The 20,955-nt window shown below is 41.2% G+C and overlaps 1 protein-coding gene across 1 annotated transcript in view; it reads right to left on the bottom strand.

Annotated features, from left to right (window-relative positions):
- Window positions 1-20,955, bottom strand: part of kcnq1.2 (potassium voltage-gated channel, KQT-like subfamily, member 1.2) — a 567,343-nt gene that overhangs the window by 438,401 nt on the left and 107,987 nt on the right. The window contains exon 10 of the mRNA XM_072552112.1: window positions 17,761-17,923. Coding sequence (XP_072408213.1) covers window positions 17,761-17,923 — 163 coding nt within the window. The remainder of the gene's footprint in view (window positions 1-17,760; window positions 17,924-20,955) is intronic.

The raw sequence follows: 20,955 nt of genomic DNA, 5'->3' as shown, positions 1-20,955 counted from the left end.
GATTTTTAGCTTTGTACACCCCAATCCAACACCGGCATCTCCAAATCATTACAATCTTATCTACTTATATTGCCACTTTCAGTTTGGTTTTGACAGTTTTCTTCTTTCATTGCTAATTTTAATTATCTTTGCTGCTCTGCTTTCATTTACAGTCTCACAATGTCCAAATTATCAGAATATATATTGTATTTTGTTACAGCAAATGCTTTCAGCTTTCTACAAAGCAATATAAAATAAATGAAAGACATTTACTGTCCTTTTTGGGTAATTGCTAAAGTTTGAAAAACAATTACCATAAAAGTGAGTATGCTGCAGATTTCTCCTTTCCCAGTAAGTATGTAAATAGTCGAAAGTAAAGGGGTTTAATATTGGATTACTCTTGTTTTCAGGGTCTATTCAGAGTTAATTATTAGTGGAATCATGGTAATGCAAAATAAAGATACACCTCTTAAGTGATCCATTCTCGACAAACAAAATCTTGCTAGTGGTCAATTAAAATAAGAATACATTGGCTCTGGGGAAGATAATAATTTTGCATATCTCCCATACAACTCCTGATATGTATAGTTAGCCCTCAAACTTTCTGTGAAAGTCACAAATCATGTGAGATGCAAAATGGGCAAAGACTCCAAATCTTCAATCAGTTTTAGAACCTAATTTTGCTTAAAAAGTTGTTTTCATGAACAAAATGGATATTGGGGGTCAAAATTGGGTGGCAAATTCAGATTGGATGCATTATTTTCATGGTGTGTGAACATCATTGGCAGAGTCAGCACTTGTTGTCCATCCTGAAATGCCTTTCAGAAGGTGGTTGTAAGCTATTGTAGTCCATCTGCTACGTACACACTTATTGATGTAAGGAACAAAGTTTGAGTATTTTGATCCAATGACAATGAAGGAGTGGGTTTATGGTGTGTAGCTTGGACAGAAACTTGCAGGTGGTGGTACTTCTATTCATTGGCTGCCCTTTTCCTTCTAGGTGACAGAGATCATGGATTTGGATGGTGCTATGGAAGAAACTTTTGTGAATTGTTGCAGCTGATACACATTACTGCTACCATGTTTTAGTGGTGGATAGAATGAATATGTAAGATGGTTAATACAATGCAAGTCAAAAGGGCTGTTTTGTCCTGAATTGTGTTGAGCTCCTTTAACATTCTTGAAGCCACACTCATCCAGGTAAGTAATAAAAAAATACTATCACACTCCTAATTAGAGTCTTGTAGATGAAGGGAGTAGTTTGGGAGTCAGAAGAGGAGTTCCTCATTGCAGAATTCCTAGCCTATAATCTGTTGCTTCAGCCACCTACCTATATAGCAAGTTAAGTTAAGTTTCTGGTCAATGGTAACTCCTAGGATGTTAATCATGAGGGATTCTGCAATGGTCATGTTATTGGTTGTCAAGGGGAGACAGTTAGATTCTTTCTTCCTGGAAATGATAATTGCTTGGCACTTATAATACATAAATGCTATTTGCTATTTATGATGGCAATGTTGTTCAATTCTTATTGCACGTAGGCATGGACCTGCTCCAGCATTTGAGTTGTAGTAAATGGTGCAGAACATATCTGCAAACATTGCAATTTATGGTCTTATGATGGAAAAGAGATAATTAATGAAGCAAAGGATTCTGGGTAATCCAAGATGGAGGATGGGAACTAATTGTGGCTTTAAGAGCTGCGCCTTTTTTGAGGTATTTGAGGTTGTGGAGATGATTTCCTGAAATTTGAGGAGCAGTAATTACTGTTTTATAAGATGTTGCATTGTTTTGGAACTTTGGCAGAAAAAAGGATCAAAACAATGGCACTTTAAAAAGGAGAAAGAAAACAAAGGCAGTAACTTAATTGTCAGTAAGAGAGAGAGAAAGAAACTTGCACTGCTGTGTCAAATCTACACAGACACTGCCTTTGCTGTTTGAGTTCAAGTATTTCTGGACATCAGAGTGCATCTAAGAAAAGTGATCAAAAATGGGCAGCATGATGGCACAGTAGTTCGCACTGCTGCCTCACAGCACCAGAGACCTGGGTTCAATTCCCGCCTCAGGCGACTCCCTGTGTGGAGTTTGCACGTTCTCCCCACGTCTGTGTGGGTGTGTCCGGTTTCCTCCCACAATCCAAAAATGTGCAGGTTAGGTGAATTGGCCATGCTAAATTGCCCATAGTGTTAGGTGAAGGGGTAAATGAGGGGAATGGGTCTGGGTGGGTTGCGCTTTGGCGGGTCGGTGTGGACTTGTTGGGCCGAAGGGTCTGTTTCCACACTGTAAGTAATCTAAAATAAAATTCACAGCTGACCTTGGAGGAGCCGGTGTGGAAGAGATCACAGCCCAGGAGCAGAGAAGTGCATGGTTTTTAAGTGCAACCTTGCTGTCTTTAAATAGTGAGTAGAGTGGGTTCTTTTTGGTTATATAGAGTCATGGAGATATAGAGCATGGAAACAGACTCGTCGGTCTAACTCGTCTATGCTGACCAGATATCCAAACTTAATCTAGTCCCACCTGCTAGCACCTGGCCCATATCCCTCCAAACCCTTCCTATTCATCTACCCATCCAAATGCCTTTTAAATGCTGTAATTGTACCAGCCTCCACCACTTCCTCTGGCAGCCCATTCCATAAACGCACCACTCTCTACATGAAAAAGTTGCTCGTTTGTCCCTTTTATATCTTTCCCCTCTCACCCTAAACCGGTGGTACGGTGTCTCAGTGGTTAGCGCTGCTCCCTCACAGCACCAGGGACCCGGGTTTGATTCCAGCCTTGGGCCACAGTCTGTGTGGAGTTTGCACATTCTCCCTGTGTCTGTGTGGGTTTCCTCAAGGTTATTCAGTTTCCTGCCACAATCCAGAGATGTGCATGCCAAGTGAATTGGCCCATATAGTGTTAGGTGTATTAGTCAGGGGTAAAGATAGAGTAGGGAAATGGGTCTGGGTAGATTACTCTTCAGACAGTTGGTGTGGACTTGTTGGGCCAAAGGGCCTGGTTTCATACTGATCTGCTATGCCCTCTAGTTCTGGATGCCCACACCCTGGGGAAAATACTTTGTCTATTTACCCTATCCATGCCCCTCATGATTTTATAAGCCTCTATAAGGTCACCCCTCAGCCTCCGAAACTCCAGGGAAAACAGCCCCAGCCTATTCAACCTCTCCCTATAACTCAAATTCTCCAACCATGGCAACATCCTTGTAAATCTTTTCGGAACCCTTTCAAGTTTCACAACATCCTTCCGATAGGAAGGAGACCAGAATTGCATGCAATATTTCAAAAGTGGCTTAACCAATGTCCTGTACAGCTGCAACATGGCCTCCCTACTCCTGTACTCAATACTCTGACCATAAAGGAAGGCATACCAAATGCTTTCTTCACTATCTTATCTCCCTGTAACTCTACTTTCAAGGAGCTATGAACTTGCACTCCAAGGTCTGTTTGTTCAGCAACACTCCCCAGGACATTACAATTAAGTGTATAAGTCCTGCTAAGATTTGCTTTTCCAAAATGCAGCACCTCACATTTATATAAATTAAACTCCATCTGCCACTCCTCAGTCCATTGGCCCATTTAACCAAATTGTCCTCTGAGATAACCTTCGCTGTCCACTACACCTCCAATTTTGGTGTCAACTGCAAACTTACTAACTATACCCCTTAACCTCATATCCAAATCATTTATAAAAATGATGAAAAGTAGTTGACCCAGCACCGATCCTTGTGGTACTCCACTGGTCACAGGCCTCCAATCTGTAAAACAACCCTCCATTACCACCCTCTTTCTTCTACCTTTGAGCCAGTTCTGTATCCAAATGATTAGTTCTTCCGGTATTCCATGAGATCTAACCTTGCAAAGCAGTCTCCTATGGGGAACCCTGGCAAACACGTTATTGAAGTCCATATAGATTACACCTACTGCTCTGTCCTCATCAATCCTCTGTTGCTTCTTCAAAAATTCAATCAAGTTTGTGAGACATGCGTTTTATTGAGATCTGCCCCTTTGATTAAAATTTAAAAACATATAAAATATAGGTACTAAGTTTGCCTAAGAGCAGAGTTCTTTAAACAGTAACACTGTGCTATTTTCTGTAGATTGTTGAGATACAACGATGACCTTTAGTAGAGTGACGTGCTCTTCCTGTTGGATGTGGAAGACTATGGAGAATTTGTTACTGATGCTTATGTCTACAGTAAATGTGTTTGGTTGCAAATCCAATCAGATCACCTGGATCTGTTGGAGCAATAGTTAGAATCAATGAGGAATTTACAGGAGCTGGGGTGGGATGGATGGCAGTTATAGGAAGGGAGAAAAACTGCAAATACAATCAGTTACTGCCAAGAAAGGTAGGAGAAGGGAGGCAGGTAGTGTAGGAGTCTCCTGTGGCTATTGCCATCTCAAACAAGTAAGCTATTTTGGAAAATGTAGGGGTAATGGACTCTCAATGTAAAACGAACAGCCAAGTTTCTGGTACTTCGACTAGCAAATGTAACAAGAGGAATGTCAGGTTCCAAGCAATCGATTCTGATAGGGGACTCTTTCGTCAGAGACACAGACAGACATTTCTGCAGCAGACAGCGAGAAATCATAATGCTGTGTCCCCAATGCCAGGATCAAGAATATTTCAAAAGGGGAGTGGGGCCAGCAGCAGGTCATTGTATACATTGGAACTAATGACATAGGCAAGGAAAAAGGATGAGATTCTGAAGGGAGAATATAGGAAACTAGGCCCGAATTTAAAAAGGAGGTCTTTGAGGGCAGTAATATCTGGATTACTCCTGGTGTGACAAGCCAGTGAGGGTAGGAATAGGAGGATAGAGCAGATGAATGAGTCGCTGAGGAGTTGGTGCAGGGGCGAAGGATTCACAGTTTTGGATGATTGGAATCTCTTCTGAGGTAGGAGTGACCTGTACAAGAAGGACAGATTGCACCTGAATTGGAAGGAGACTAATATAATGGGAGGGAGATGTGGTAGAGTTGCTTGGGAGGTTTTAAACTAATAGGTTGGGGTGTGGGACCCATGGAGATAGTGAGAAAAGAGATCAGTCCGAGACTGGTACAGTTGGGAAAGTGAGCAAATCAAACAGTCAGGGCAGGCAGGACAAAACAGAGAATGATCTAAATTAAACTGTATTGATGTCAATGCAAGAGGCCTAACAGGGAAGGCAGATGAACTCAGGGCATGGTTAGGAACATGGGCCTGGGGCTAGTGACCATAATTCTATTAGTATGAAAATAGTGACAGAAAAAGATAAACCAAAAGTTGAAGTTCTAAATTGGAGGAGTGCCACCTTGATGGTATTACCCAAGAACTTTCAAAAGTTGATTGGGTGCAGATATTCACAGGTAAAAGGGACGGCTGGGAAATGGGAAGCCTTCAAAAATGTGATAACGGGAGCACAGAGACAATATATTCCTGTCAGCGTAAAAGGCAAGGCTGGTAGGTATAGGGAATGCTGGAAGACGAGTGAAATTGAGGTTTTGGTTAAGAAAAAGAAGGAAGCATGTGTCAGGTATGCACAGCACAGAGTGAATCCTTAGAAGAATAGAAAGACAATAGGAGTATACTGAAGAGGGAAATCAGGAGGGCAAAAAGGGGACATGAGATTGCTTTGGCAAGTAGTGTTAAGGAGAATCCAATGAATTTTATAAATACATTAAGGACAAAAGGATAACTAGGGAGAGAATAGGGCCTCTCAAAGATCAACAAGGCAGTCTTTGTGTGGAGCTGCAGGAGATGGGGGAGATACTAAATGAGTATTTTGCATCAGTGCTTACTGTGGAGAAGGACATGAAAGGTATAGAATGTGGGGAAATAGATGGTGACATCTTGAAAAATGTCCATAACACAGAGGTGGTGGTGCTAGATGTCTTGAAATGCATAAAAGTGGATAAATCCCAAGACCTGATCAGGGGTACCCTAGAATTCTGTGGGAAGCTGGGGAAGTGATGGTGATACCCTTGCTAAGATATTTGGATCATGGATAATCACAGGTGAGGTGCCACAAGACTTGAGGTTGGCTAATGTGGCGCCACTGTTTCAGGTGGTAAGGAAAAGCCAGGGAATAATAGACCAGTGAGCCTGACATTGGTGGTGGGCATGTTGTTGGAGGGAATCCTGAGGGACAGGATTTACATGTATTTGGAAAGGCAAGGACTGATTAGGGATAATCAGCATGGCTTTGTGTGTGGGAAATCATGTCTCACTAACTCGATTGAGTTTTTTTGAAGACATAAGAAAGAGGTTTGAGAAGGCAGAGGAGTGGATGTGATCTATATGGACTTCAGTAAGGTTTGACAAGGTTCTCATGGGAGACTGGTTAGCAAGGTTAGATCACATGGAATACAGGGAGAACTAGCCACTTGGATACAGAACTGGCATGAAGGTAGAAGGTAGAAAGTAGATGGTAGAAGGTAGATGGTTGCTTTTCAAACTGCAGGCCAGTGACCGGTGGTATGCCACCAAAATCAGTGCTGGTCCATTGCTTTTCGTCATTTATATCAATGATTTTGATGTGTGCATAGGTGGTATAGTTAGTAAGTTTGCAGATGACACCAAAATTGGAAGTGTAGTGGACAACCAAGATGGTTACCTGAGAGTACAACAGGACTTTGATCAGATGGGCCAATGGGCTGAGGAGTGGCTGATGGAGTTTAATTTAGATAAATGTGAGGTGCTGCATTTTGGAAAGGCAAATCAGGGCAGGAATTATGCACTTAATGGCAAGGTCTGGGGAGTGTTGCTGAACAAAGAGACCTTGGATTGCAGGTTCACAGTTTCTTGAAAGTGGAGTCACAGTTAGATAGTATAGTGAAGAAGGCATTTTGTATGTTTTCCTTTATTGGTCGGAGCACTGAGTATAGGAGTTAGGAGGTCATGTACAGGACATTGGTTTGGCCACTTTTGGAATATTGTGCGCAATTCTGGTCTCCCTCCTATAGGAAGGATGTTGTGACACTTGAAAAGGTTCAGAAAAGATTTACAAGGTTGTTGCCAGGCTTGGAGGGTTTGAGCTATAGGGTGAGGTTGAAGAGACTGTTTTCCCTGCAGTGTCAGAGGCCGAGGTGCAAACTTAGAGCTTTATAAAATCATGAGGGGCTTGGGTAGGGTAAAGAGACAAAGTCTTTTCCCTGTAGTGGGAGAGTCCAGAACCAGAGAGCATAGGTTTAGAATGAGAGGGGAAAGATTTAAAAGGTACCTAAGGGGCAACTTTTTCAATGAGCTGCCAGACGAGGTGGTGGAGCCTGGTACAATTACAACATTTAAAAGGCATCTGGATGGGTACATGAATAGAAAGATTTAGAGGGATATGGGCCAAGTGCCGGAAAATGGGACTAGATTACTTTAGGATATCTGGTCAGCATGGACCAGTTGGATCAAGGGTATGTTTCCATGCTGTATATCTCTATGACTTTATGTACAGATGGTTGGGCCTAGGACACTACTCAGAGGGACTTCTGTGGTAATAACCTGGAGATACGATGACAGATCACCAGCACCACAACCACCTTCCTTGGTGTGATGCTTAATATAATGTTTATCAATGGAGGGATTTCCCTTTAATTTTGCTAGATCTCCAAAATGACAAACCCAATCACATTACATAAGGTTTCAAAGCAAGGATTCCGGAATATGTTCAGCAGCTCCTATACCTTGGCACTCAACTCTTCAAAATGCCATCATTGATAATATCCAATAAAGCCTAAATAAGTCAACAATAGTTCCAGTGTACAATGCATTTGTTGTGACCACATTGTTGTACTGCAGTGAGATCTGGACTGCATCTGGAGGCCTGTGACCAATGGAGTGCAACAAGGATCGGTGCTGGGTCCTCTACTTTTTGTCATTTACATAAATGATTTGGATGAGAGCATAAGAGGTACAGTTAGTAAGTTTGCAGATGACACCAAAATTGGAGTTGTAGTGGACAGCGAAGAGGGTTATCTCAGGTTACAACAGGATCTTGACCAGATGGGCCAATGGGCTGAGAAGTGGCAGATGGACTTTAATTCAGATAAATGCAAGGTGCTGCATTTTGGGAAAGCAAATCTTAGCAGGACTTATACACTTAATGGTAAGGTCCTAGGGAATGTTGCTGAACAAATAGACCTTGGAATGCAGGTTCATAGCTCCTTGAAAGTGGAGTCACAGGTAGATAGGATAGTGAAGAAGGCGTTTGGTATGCTTTATTGGTCAGAGTATTGAGCACAGGAATTGGGAGGTCATGTTATGGCTATACAGGACATTGGTTAGGCCACTGTTGAAATATTGTGTGCAATTCTCTTCTCCTTCCTATCAGAAAGATGTTGTGAAACTTGAAAGGTTTCAGAAAAGATTTACAAGGATGTTGCCAGGGTTGGAGGATCTGAGCTACAGGGACAGGCTGAACAGGCAGGGGCTGTTTTCCCTGGAATGTCAGAGGCTGAGGGGTGACCTTATAGAAAATATGATAAATAGACAAAGTCTTTTCCCTGGAGTCGGGGAGTCCAGAACTAGAGGGCATAGGTTTAGGGTGAGAGGGGAAAGATATAAAGGAGACCTAAGGAGCAACCTTTTCACGCAGAGGGTGGTACGTGTATGGAATAAGCTGTCAGAGGAAGTGGAGGAGGCTGGTACAATTGCAACATTTAAGAGGCATTTGGATGGGTATATGAATAGGAAGGGTTTGAAGGGATATGGGCCGGGTGCTGGCAGGTGGGACTAGATTGGGTTGGGATGTCTGGTCTGCATGGACGGGTTGAACCAAAGGGTCTGTTTCCATGCTGTACATCTCTGTGACTCTATGACTCTATGATTCTATAAATGCCACCAGCACATCATCTGGAATTAACAGAGGATTAGCAAACAAAAGTGAATGGTCTTTCTGATGCTAGCTCCACAAGTATTCAGAAAACTCTTGCAATATCAACTTTGACAAACTGGAGTGGCAGACTGGAAAATAGAAAAGTCAACTCACAGGCCAGTTCCTTGTTTCTCAACTCTTAAATGGCCAATGTCTGTGGAGGGGGTAAATAAAGTGCTTAAAGACCTTATGGTGCTCACCTTCTATGACAGCAATATTAACAGGGAAAAGCTCCTCCCAGCCAATCATTCAGAATGACAACAGTTTGCCTACCAAACAACATCACACTGAGTCCAAGCTTTAATGATGAGGCAAAGCGATAGTGATGAAAAGAACAGGAAGCAAATCCTATACTTCTTGGATAAGAAGTCTTGGGATATATTGTCTTGTTGTCATATCTGAGCATCAAGAATCAGCCTGGTGAATCATGACAACCCACGGCAGAATCAAAAGCTTGAGTAGATGTGATCTTCAGTTTCATTACTAGAAATATCTCCATACACTCAGGTGTCATATTAGGAGTGGGCAAACATCTGCAATCTGATGGGAGATGACTTGCTTCCACTGGAATAAGTGGCCATGTTTTATCAGTGACCATCAATGTCCCTATTGCCTTTAATCCTTTTGTCTCTGTACCAGATGGAGACATCTGCCGAATGCCCCAGTCAAAATGCTCTAAAATTGAAGACAAAGAACAAAAACTAACACTAACAAATGGCTGTTAATTGTGTCATTTTTTTTCCTATGGAAGTCTAGTTCTGGACCAATGAGTATTCGGGTCTCGAGCTGGTCTTTCACAAGTGCAGGGTGCCATTGACTACACGTGATGATCAGGGAACTCCGATCACCCAGAAATATGTGAAACATTTTCCATTTCATTAATGGAGCTGATGAGCAACTAAAAAAAAAGTCCTTATGCAGTTGTGCAAGATTGAAAAGCCATTGGGATGATGGTTGTGGTGTGTTGCACGCTACACAAAATAGCACAGCAACAAGGTTTAGGCCCGTAGAGGCACCGATTGCCTTTGGAGCAATCCAAGAGGAAGATAGGATTGAAGACAGTGCAACACTTGTAATGCACACTGCCACCAGGACATCAAGGATAAAGCCTAATTATTCTAAAGTTCACTTGCTTCCACCAGAGGATCCAACTAACAACCATTAGTTCAATCACCATCCTCCAATCCAACTGACAATGGCACAAACCTAAAGCAAACAACCAGTAACTTTTTTTTCACATCCTCCTATTGCTCCGGTCAATTCAAGTTTTCCTATTCATCATTAAATAAATTAATAGGCCACATGTGAATCAAAAACCACTTGCAAGTAAGCCCGGAAAAAAGAAAAACTAGGCACTTCAAGGAAAGAACATAAATCTAAGATTGCAATGGTTAAGATATGCATGCGCACATACTGATGCAACTGCAAACCAAAACTTAGGTTTGTTCCATGGTGTAACCCCTGTGGCCTTCAGTAAGCTGAGATACTCTACTTAGAGCTCTGCTCTGATTGTTGAAACACTCGCAGCCAGCATGTTATAGTTTTGGAGATAACAGGATCCACCAATTTTGACTGAAGGCAATAGATAAGCGAAAGCACTTTAAGTGGAGTACCCTCATCCATGTTTGCTCTTTCTGTACCCCACTACTTTCACTATCCTTGACTGTAGTGCATGTGAATGAGGCACTGCATGGCTGGAGTCAAATTATTTGTTAAACAGTTAAGCTGGTATTTAATTCCCTCTATTCCCTTCTGAGCCTAAAATAATCCAGGATTCAATGTCCCTCCTGACACTCCACCCTCTCATCCTCAAGGTGACTTGGACCATTAACTTGGAAGACAAATGATCTGCCCTTGCCCATACAATTCCCACTGTTCCACATCAGAATCCCACTATGACTGGCACTACTACTTCTGCCACTCAATGTCACAAGACAGATGCCCAGATAGGAGCTTTCTGCAACAAGGACCACTCCCTGGACACCCATCTCCATTTGGCTCTCATTTGCCAGCCACTGCCCCACACAACGAGACAGGACAGACAATGCTGCAATTTCCACCTTTTTAACGCGGAGTAGATGGTGCCCTACTCCTGGATGGACTGTGCCCTACCCTTGCCCCATTGAACCACCCTTCCATTTGTCACATTGGTTGTGGTCGAGGGGGAGTGTGGAATCATTCTCCTTCCTTTTGCCACTTTGTTGGGAGTAGATCTTGGAACTTTTCCCCAAAAGGCTAGATGACTAGTTCAATCAATACTGGGTCTCAAGAGCTATGAGCCCAAGATAGATTAGGCATAGCTTATCTCCATTTATCCATGATCTAAATAAATGGTGGACTCAGATGTTGAATTACTAAAATCACAGCCTTATGTTGATAAAAGAAAAGAAAGTAGATTACTCATCTGTTCATTTTACAATTAGTTCTCTTTATTGGACATCTGAAAAGAAAAAAGTATCAAGCTATTGTCAGTGTAAACCTAAGAATTAATATATTGTATTAGGAAATAAAAATGGCACATTTGGAAAGCATTTCTGAAATATCAGAGCAGATGTAATTAGCTGTTTTATATCTTTTTTTCCCGTTTTTACACTTTTTATTAAACAGTTACCTATGTGAACATGTCAAGCTTTGTACTGGATTACTAGTGTACAACACTGGCGGTGCAATTCCAGGTTTTACAGTACATTGAGAAAATTATCGTTCATAATGGAAAAACTGCTCGGAAAAGGATGACCCCCATGTTGCTCAGGATAAATAATGTCATCCTGAGGACAACTGCATGAAACTAAGAAAGAATCAACAAATATGTATTTGCACTACCCTTAATAGATTAAGAATATATAAGTTATGATGGAATTCAGGTTCTACAAACGGAACGGAAAAAGTCAAGAATAGATTCAGTATGAGGTAACACCTGATTTGAGAAACAAAGTTAATTGTTTTGAAATTTGGTGAAGACATTGACGTTTTGATTCCTAAACTCAAAGCCTAATTTAAAATGTTAAGCAATGTTGTTTGAGAGCAACATTTATACAGGCCTGTGAAGGAAATCAGTTTGTCTGATTAGGCAAACAGCGCCACAGTGAGGTCTAATTCACAAATGACATCGCCAGAGATAATACATTATGGAATACAAATGAGTGTGTAACAAACATAAAAGAAACACAATGTGGAAACCAAGTGATTTTCAGTGAGTGGTGATTTTGGGTAGGAATTAAATTGGAGTGACCACGCCTGAAAAAGACAAAAAGAAGTTGGGATAAATAAAATTTCGAAAAAAGGGTTTTGAACTTCAGCTGGCATATATTTAAGATATATTCAGGATGGTTGTAGATCCTTTCTTGTAATATTTTAAAATCCACTTAGATAAGCATATAATATAGTTATAATTGTCATTTAAATATCAACAGTCAGAGAGGCAGCCAGGGAAAATAGAATGAAGTTGTTATCAACATCCACGTAGCTCTACTTAAAATACAGCAGATTGAGACCTAAAGGGAACTGCCAATGTTTTAGTGTATTTTAAAATTCATTGTTTTGATATGCTATGCATGTCCATATTGCTCTACATTTGCTGCCCAAAACTGCCACAGAATTCAAAAGGAAGTTCAGAGTTTTCCTTTCCTTCCAAGATGGGAATTGTCATTGTCACATTAAGTTTTGCACCTCTTTGGTTAAGGTGAATGAAATACATTAGTGAAAAGCCAATACTTCAATCTCAGTTAGGTAAAAAATTCAAAAGATAGGTGCTGAAGCATTTGAATAACACTTCTTTATTTCAAAATAGTGATAGAGATGAAATAATTTGGCAAACTTCCACCTAATTATATGCAAATAACTGCATATATTCAAGTTGTAATCATCATTTATAGCAGGAAGTAGGAATGCACTACTTTCTTCTGGTAACCACAAAAGGTAAATTATTACACACACACACAAAATCTTTCACTGCCTCAAACCTTCAATTAAAAATGCAATTGTGGAACACAAAACCAATTTAGAAGTAACTTGGATTCATGGGTTTGTCATCAGTAGCATTTTAGTACTAAAACTGTGCAGGATGCTGTTAAATGTATTCATTTCACATGTTAAAATTCACAAATCTTTTGCAATTTTTCAGGTCCTAGATTAGATGTAATGATCAATTCCATATTCACTCAGAAACATAAAGTGAAAAGTTCAACAGAATATCCCTGATCCTACGAAAGCATGACAAAGGAAGCACTAGGATGGTGATGGAGTGAACAGGTGTCAGGTCAATGTCCTACTATGACCTTGCCAAAGACATAGAAGTGACAACAGTGGGTCTACCAGCACAGCTGCAGAGCGATCTGCATTATTATGAGCCAGTTATGGAGATTGGGTCTCCTTACTGAGGTGGTAAGTTGCAGCTGTCAGACAAGGAGGTCTATGAGGCCTCTTTAGCTTCCTCCCCCAACACCTCCTCCACCAATCCCTACTGGAGCCTCATGGATCAGAAGGCCACAGCTGTGATCACATGTTGCCCATACTGCAGTGACAGAGCCCACCTCTTCCATCTAAAGGCAGCATAGTAGCTCAGTGGTTAGCACTGATACCTCACAGCGCCAGGGACCAGGGTTCGATTCCAGCCTCAGGTGACTGTCTGTGTGGAATTTACACATTCTCCCAGTGTCTGCATAGGTTTCCTCTGGGTGCTCTGGTTTTCTCCCACAATCCAAACATGTACAGGTTTGGTGAATTGGCTGTGCTAAATTGTCCATAGTGTTCAGGAATGTGTAGGTTAGGTGCATTCGTCAGGGGTAAATGTAGAGTAATAGGGCAGGGAAATGGGTCTGGGTGGGTTACTCTTCGAAGGGTCGGTGTGAACTTGTTGGGCCAAATGGCCTGTTTCCAACTGTAGGGATTCTATGAAAGCCTCTCAAACCCACTGGCTGCACTTGGATAACTTTGGATGCAGTAGTAGCTAATTAGGATGTTGTATCTCACATGATTATATTGACAGGCACACTGCTGGCAAGTATAGGGTTAACATTTAACCTGGCTTATAATTATTTTTAAAGAGCAAAAATTCTACCCCTCATCTTTGGCAAATATATAATGTGAAAAATATTGAAACTGCATTGCAGCATCAAGGGTGACAGGCTATACTACTGCCTATTGTTAATACATTTTATGCTTTTTAACCAAGAGGCTTAGACGAGATGCTCAACACCGCCTTGGCAACAAAGAATGGCAAAAACTAATGATTGAAAAAAACTTTCCAATAGCTATTCATCATGGTGTCTTTCTATGGGCATTAGACTTTGACAAGTTCAATAGTAATGAGTTGTACACATGACCTGCAATTACTGGTGGCAAATAATGAGTTCCATCTGCTCCCATGAATCATTTGGCAATAGTTCATACTTACACATACAATCTGGTTCAATTTTCTGAAGATCTTTTTTAAATCTACAGTTTTGCCCCATCATTAATTACAAGTTCAGTTAAGAACATTACGAATCAAATAGCTAATTTCTTTGAGTTTGATAATGAGTGTATTCATGCAAAATTACTCAATTATGATTGATTGTACCCTAGAGATCTATTCCTTGACAAAAGTCCAAATTAATACAAGTTGAGAGATATCTTAAAATAAGCAACTCCTTTTGTTATCTTGTTGTTAATGCTACCTTCATGTTGGACTATTTATTATGTTTTCTTTGTTCTTAGGAAAACTGTATTTTATCTGACTCATTATAACCTAATGAAGTTATAACATAGCGTGTCTGCTAAATACCAAAAGCATAGATAAGGAGCTTAGCAATTACTCAACCAATAGATCACAGTTACACTCTAACCTTTTCACATTTAGTTGGGAACGTGTGGACAATTAGAACAATAAGTGAGGAGGTGGTCCCTCAAACATGCCCATCCTGAACAGTAGCACAGTCCAGTAAGAAGCTGAAATGTAGCCATATGTGTCAAGTGTCTAATTCTACTCAAAACCTTTGCAAGATGTTGTTTTATATCATACATCCAAGTTGACTCCATTTGAAGTGAAAACAGTTTTTTGTGCTCACGGATACAGCAAACACTTAGAACATATAGAACATAGAACACAGAACATTACAGCGCAGTACAGGCCCTTCGGCCCTCGATGTTGCACCGACCTGTCATACCAACTTGAAGCCCATCTAACCGACACTATTCCATGTGCGTCCATATGCTTGTCCATTGACAACTTAAATGTACTTAAAGTTGGCAAATCTACTACCATTGCAGGCAAAGCATTCCATACCCTTACTACTTTCTGAGTAAAAAAACTACCTCGGACATCTGTCCTATATCTATCACCTTTCAATTTAAAGCTATGCCTCCTCGTGCTCGCCGTCACCATTCCTGGAAAAACGCCCTCCCTGTCCACCCTATCTAACCCTCTGATTATCTTATATGTCTCTATTAAGTCACCTCTCAACCTTCTTCTCTCTAACGAAAACAACCTCAAGTCCCTCAGCCTTTCCGCGTAAGACCTCCCCTCCATACCAGGCAACATCCTAGTAAATCTCCTCTGCACCCTTTCCAAAGCTTCCATATCCTTCTTGTAATGTGGTGACCAGAACTGGACACAATACTCCAAGTGCGGCCGCACCAGAGTTTTGTACAGCTGTAGCATAACCTCATGGTTCCGAACTCGATCCCTCTGTTAATAAAAGCTAAAACACTGTATGCCTTCTTAACAACCCTGTCATCCTGGGTGGCAACTTTCAAGGATCTGTGTACCTGGACACCGAGATCTCTCTGCTCATCTACACTACCAAGAATCTTACCATTAGCCCAGTACTTTGCATTCTGGTTACTCTGACCAAAGTGAATCACCTCACACTTGTCTGCATTAAGCTCCATTTGCCACCTCTCAGCTCAGCTCTGCAGTTTATCTATGTCTCTCTGTAACCTACTACATCTTTTGTCACTATCCACAACTCCACCGACCTTAGTGTCATCTGCAAATTTACTAACCCACCTTTCTATGCCCTCATCCAGGTCGTTTATAAAAATGACGAATAGCAGTGGACCCAACACCGACCCTTGCGGTACAGCACTGGTAACTGGACTCCAGGATGACCATTTCCCACCAACCACCATCCTCTGTCTTCTTTCAGCAAGCCAATTACTGATCCAAACTGCTATATCTCCCACAATCCCATTGCTCCACATTTTGTACAATAGCCTACTGTGGGGAACCTTATCGAACACCTTGCTGAAATCCATATCCAACACATCAACCGGTTTACTCTCATCTACCTGTTTGGTCACCTTCTCAAAAGAACTCAATAAGGTTTGTGAGGCACAACCTACCCTTCTAAGTGAAGTCGTCCAACTGTGTTGTCAAAGACCTCAAGTGAGTGGTATTTTAGCTGAACTATTTCATTGCAGAATAACCACATAGCAAATTGACTTGCTTATTTATTCATTTGTTCATTGGATCAGGCTGTCAATAGCTAGGCCAGCATTTATTTCCCATCCCAAATTGCCAAGAGGGCAGTTAGGATCTGGAGCCACATGTTAACTAGACCAAGTAACAGCTTTCCAAACTAGAAGGACATTTGGATTTCAAAGCTGAATAAATTTTTCATTGGTGAAACTCAAAAGTTGACCATGCTGCACCCAAAGGTGACCTATTAAAAGCTCTCCTAGTCAAATAGAGAGGGTCTGCATCATAGCACCAACTTTCCTGCCCAATTATTGCCATTAACCGCTGAAAACTTAAAAGCACAGTGGTATTTTGCAAAACTAAATTCCATTTTAAAAATGTAACATCAGATGGATTTCACTTTGTTCACGTGTGCATCATCATTATTTGCTGAGTTTAGTTTAGTCAGACAGCTAATGTAACTGGCTTGTCTTGTCTTTATAAAGCATGCCTTGTCATTAGGGACTTTGTTGCTTCCACGATTTTAAAACAATGTAGTGTTTTTCCATTCACACTTTATTGAAGGCTCACATTAGTGCCCAATTTTCACAGACCACTCTTTGGGATGTGATTAAATTGGTGGCCCCTCCCTTCCATTAATTTTCAAGGACATTGTTCAACAGCAATCTCACCAAGGCTGTAGTTGAACTCAAAGCCCTATAAAGAGAATGCCAGCCAACACCCCAAGGTGGACACATTTTCCAACAGTCGTGACATTGACCTTTAGGTCCCTAGTTACTTTATGACAAGGAGGACACTAGGCACTTGCCACGGTCCTCTTCCATGTCCCCCTGCCTCACCCTTTGTCCTCCGCTGAATCCTTCTTCCGATCTTCTATCACCCTAACTGTGCCATCTGTCCTCTCCCAGATATATTTCTTCCAAACGTCCATACCCCATATCCCATCCAACAGCTTCCCTCACTGCTGACTCTCCCTTGCCAGCACCAAGCCTCTATTCTGGAGATCTTGATCCTGCTCCACTCTCTTGTGCCAGAGTGCAACAATTGATCATGTAGACAATTGTACAAACCTAGGGCAGATGAAATAGTTACACCTTTGAACAATCTTGTGAGTCTTATGCAACATCAACTATATTTTGAAGTTAGGACTTTACTGAAAACTGTTTCAGGTTAATTAGTATTCATGTCATACAAATGAGTATGAACCTGGAGGCCAGCACAACATATAACATATAACATATGACAAACACTCCACTGACATAACTACAGTGTCTCAACGTGCTGTCAAATAAAGTGCTCATCTTCTACAAGTGAACTTGACATTAAATCCAGTTTGCGTTGTGACAACATGTTATTGCTTAAAAATGTGTTGCTGGAAAAGCGCAGCAGGTCAGGCAGCATCTAAGGAGAAGGAGAATCAACATTTCGGGCATAAGCCCTTCTTCAGGAATGAGCATCACGACTATTGGACGGGCAAGATGACTTAACATGATGCTATTTCAATATCCAATATCTTACATAAGATACAAAAAAAAAGTACCTGTGGGTTCATCAATAAAATAATTGACTTCTTTCTTCTCGTCTTTTTCATCAATATGGTCATAAGTTATCTGTGGTACTGATAATGCATTTTCTCCAATATTCATCATGAAAGCGGTCTCATTATCACGTCCCACTTTGCATTTTCTTTTATATTTCTTCACCTATAGTTCAAAGAGAAGAAAGAAAGGAAAACAATGAATATAATTCCACTTAAAGGAACATGTACTAACAAAATGAGTTCTGCAATTTGAAATATATTTATGACAGGGAGCATCTGTATTCTAAAATGTTAGTATTTTATTGTCAGCACTAAATGCTGATTCAGTGCATTTTTGGAGAAGGCATGGTGAGGACATGTTGAAGTTTTTAACTTTAGAAGAGCTTCACGTAATTTGTTTCCAATCAAGAACATGATCGAACACGGCAATCAATGTGACCCTAGCACACTCAACTTTAAACTGTCTAACATAAATAATTAGAATAAAATGAGTCCCCACCTTGACCAGACAGCATGGCGGCATGTTACAAAAAACTTCTGTCTTTTTGTGCTATCCTGTCTTTACAGAATCACAGAATTGTTACAGTGCAAAAGAACATCAATCGGCCCACGAGGATTCCACCTGCTGAGCCTTTTGGCTTAGTGACAATCACGTGCCTTTTTCCCATTACTCTGCACATTGTTTCTACTTAGATGAACTATCCAAAATCCTCTTGAACACCTCAATTGAATCTGATCCCACTGAACATCTAGTCAGTGCATTTCAGACAATAATTAAACAATGTGTGAAAAAAATTATTTCCAAATTGACATTTACTTCTTTTGCAAAACACTTAATCTATGTGCCTGATTTTCAATCCTTTTACAAGCAGGGCCAGTTTCTCACTATCTACTCTGCCCAGACCCTTAAGTAATTTTGAAATTTATTAGTTTTCATCTTAGCCTTCCTCTCTCCAAGGAAAACAGTTCTAACTTCTCCAATATATCCTTACGGGGAGGCATTGATGCAGTGGTAATGTCACTGGATTAGTAATCCAGAGACCCAGGTAATGCTCTGTGGTGTCTGAGTTTGAATCCCACCATAGATGATGATGGAATTTGAGACCAAAAACAAATCTTGAATTAAAAGTCTGATGATGACCTTGAAACCATCTGATTCACTAATGTCCTTTAGAAAAGGAAATCTGCTAACCTTACCTAGTCTAGCTATGAGAGATTCCAGAATCACAGAAAAGTGATTTACTCTTACTTCGAGTGAAACATTCAATTGTATCTAACCACTAGCATGTTTCAAAAATAAAGAAACTCATCAAACCACCTGTACTACCTTTGCACCAGAAATAACAATGGAAAACTCAGTCCTGGCAACCCTGAAAAGTCCTCAGTCCATGAAAAACAACAGCCTGACATAGACATCCTTGATAGAATTATACCTTACAGAAAGCCTGATGGACAACACCATTAAACTCAGAGCAGCGGAAGTGACAGCACAATTGTATACACAGTCAGGAGGGAGCTGCCCCGGGAGTCTTCAAAGTTGACACTCGACTTCATATTGTCTCATGGAAGAAGGTCAAACATGCGCAAGGAAACCTCCTGCAGATTACCACATACCATGTAACCACGCAAAAACCTCCCCCTTATCCTCTGTTGATGTATCAGGCTGTGTAGAGTTGTTGTTGCCCTGCTATAGGGAGGATTTTATTCAACTGGAGAGTGAGCAGAAAAGATTAACAAGGATGTTGCTGTGACTAGAGGGTTTGAGATATAGGGAGAGGCTGGATAGGCTGGGGCTATTTTTGCTGGAGCATAGGAGGTTGAGGGGCGACATTATAGCGGTTTTTAAAGTCATAAGGGGAAAGATAACATGAATAGCAAAGGTCTTTTCCCAAAGGTGGGGGAATTCAAAACTAAGGGCATATTTTTAAGGAGCTGAGGGGTAATGTTTTCACACAGAGGGCGGGTCAGCTGTGGAATGAACTGCAGAGGAACTGGTGGATGTAGGTACAGTTACAACATTTAAAAAAGATTTGAATAAGTACAATGAATAGCAAAAGGCTTGTAGTGATATGGGCCAAATGCAGGCAAATGGCACTAGTTTAGTTTGGGAAACTTGGTTGGCATGGATGAGTTATAGAGTCATAGAAATGTACAGCATGGAAACAGACCATTCAGTCCAACCCATCCATGCCAACCAGATATCCCAACACAATCTAGTCCCACCTGCCAGCATCCGGCCCATATCCCTCCAAAACCTTCCCATTCATATACCTCTTAACTGTTGCAATTGTACCAGCCTCCACCACTTCTTCTGGCAGCTCATTCCATACACGTATCACCCGCTGCGTGAAAAGGTTGGCCCTGAGGTCTCTTTTATATCTTTACCCTCTCACCCTAAACCTATGCCATCGAGTTCTGGACTCCCAAATCCCAGGGAAAAGACTTTGTCTATTTATCATATCCATGCACCTCATAATTTTGTAGACCTCTATAAGGTCACCCCTCAGCCTCCGATGCTCCAGGGAAAACAGCCCCAGCCTGTTCAGCCTCTCCCTGTAGCTCAGATCCTCCAACCCTGGCAAAATCCTTGTAAATCTTTTCTGAACCCTTTCAAGTTTCACAACATCTTTCCGATACGAAGGAGACCAGAATTGCATGCAATATTCCAACAGCGACCTAACCAATGTCCTGTACAGCTGCAACATGACCTCCCAACTCCTGTACTCAATACTCTGACCAATAAAGGAAAGCATACCAAATGCCTTCTTCACTATCCTTTCTACCTGCGACTCCACTTTCAAGGAGCCATGAACCTGCACTCCAAGGTCTCTTTGTTCAGCAACACTCCCTCGGACCTGACTATTAAGTGTATTAAGTCCTGCTAAGATTTGCTTTCCCAAAATGCAGCACCTTGCATTTATCTGAATTAAACTCCATCTGCCACTTCTCAGCCTCTTGGCCCATCTGGTCAAGATCCCGTTGTAATCTGAGGTAACCCTATTCGCTGTCCATTACACCTCCAATTTTGGTGTCATCTGCAAACTTACTAACTGTACCCCTTATGCTCACATCCAAATCATTTATGTAAATGACAAAAAGTAGAGTACCCAGCACCGATCCTTGTGGCACTCCACTGGTCACAGGCCTCCAGTCTGAAAAACAACCCTCCACCACTACCCTCTGTCTTCTACCTTT

The sequence above is a fragment of the Chiloscyllium punctatum genome, chromosome 32 (genome assembly GCF_047496795.1).
Source record: "Chiloscyllium punctatum isolate Juve2018m chromosome 32, sChiPun1.3, whole genome shotgun sequence".
Taxonomy (NCBI): Eukaryota; Metazoa; Chordata; class Chondrichthyes; order Orectolobiformes; family Hemiscylliidae; genus Chiloscyllium; species Chiloscyllium punctatum.
Note: the sequence above shows the minus strand (reverse complement) of the source record. Positions and strands in the feature narration are given on the sequence as shown.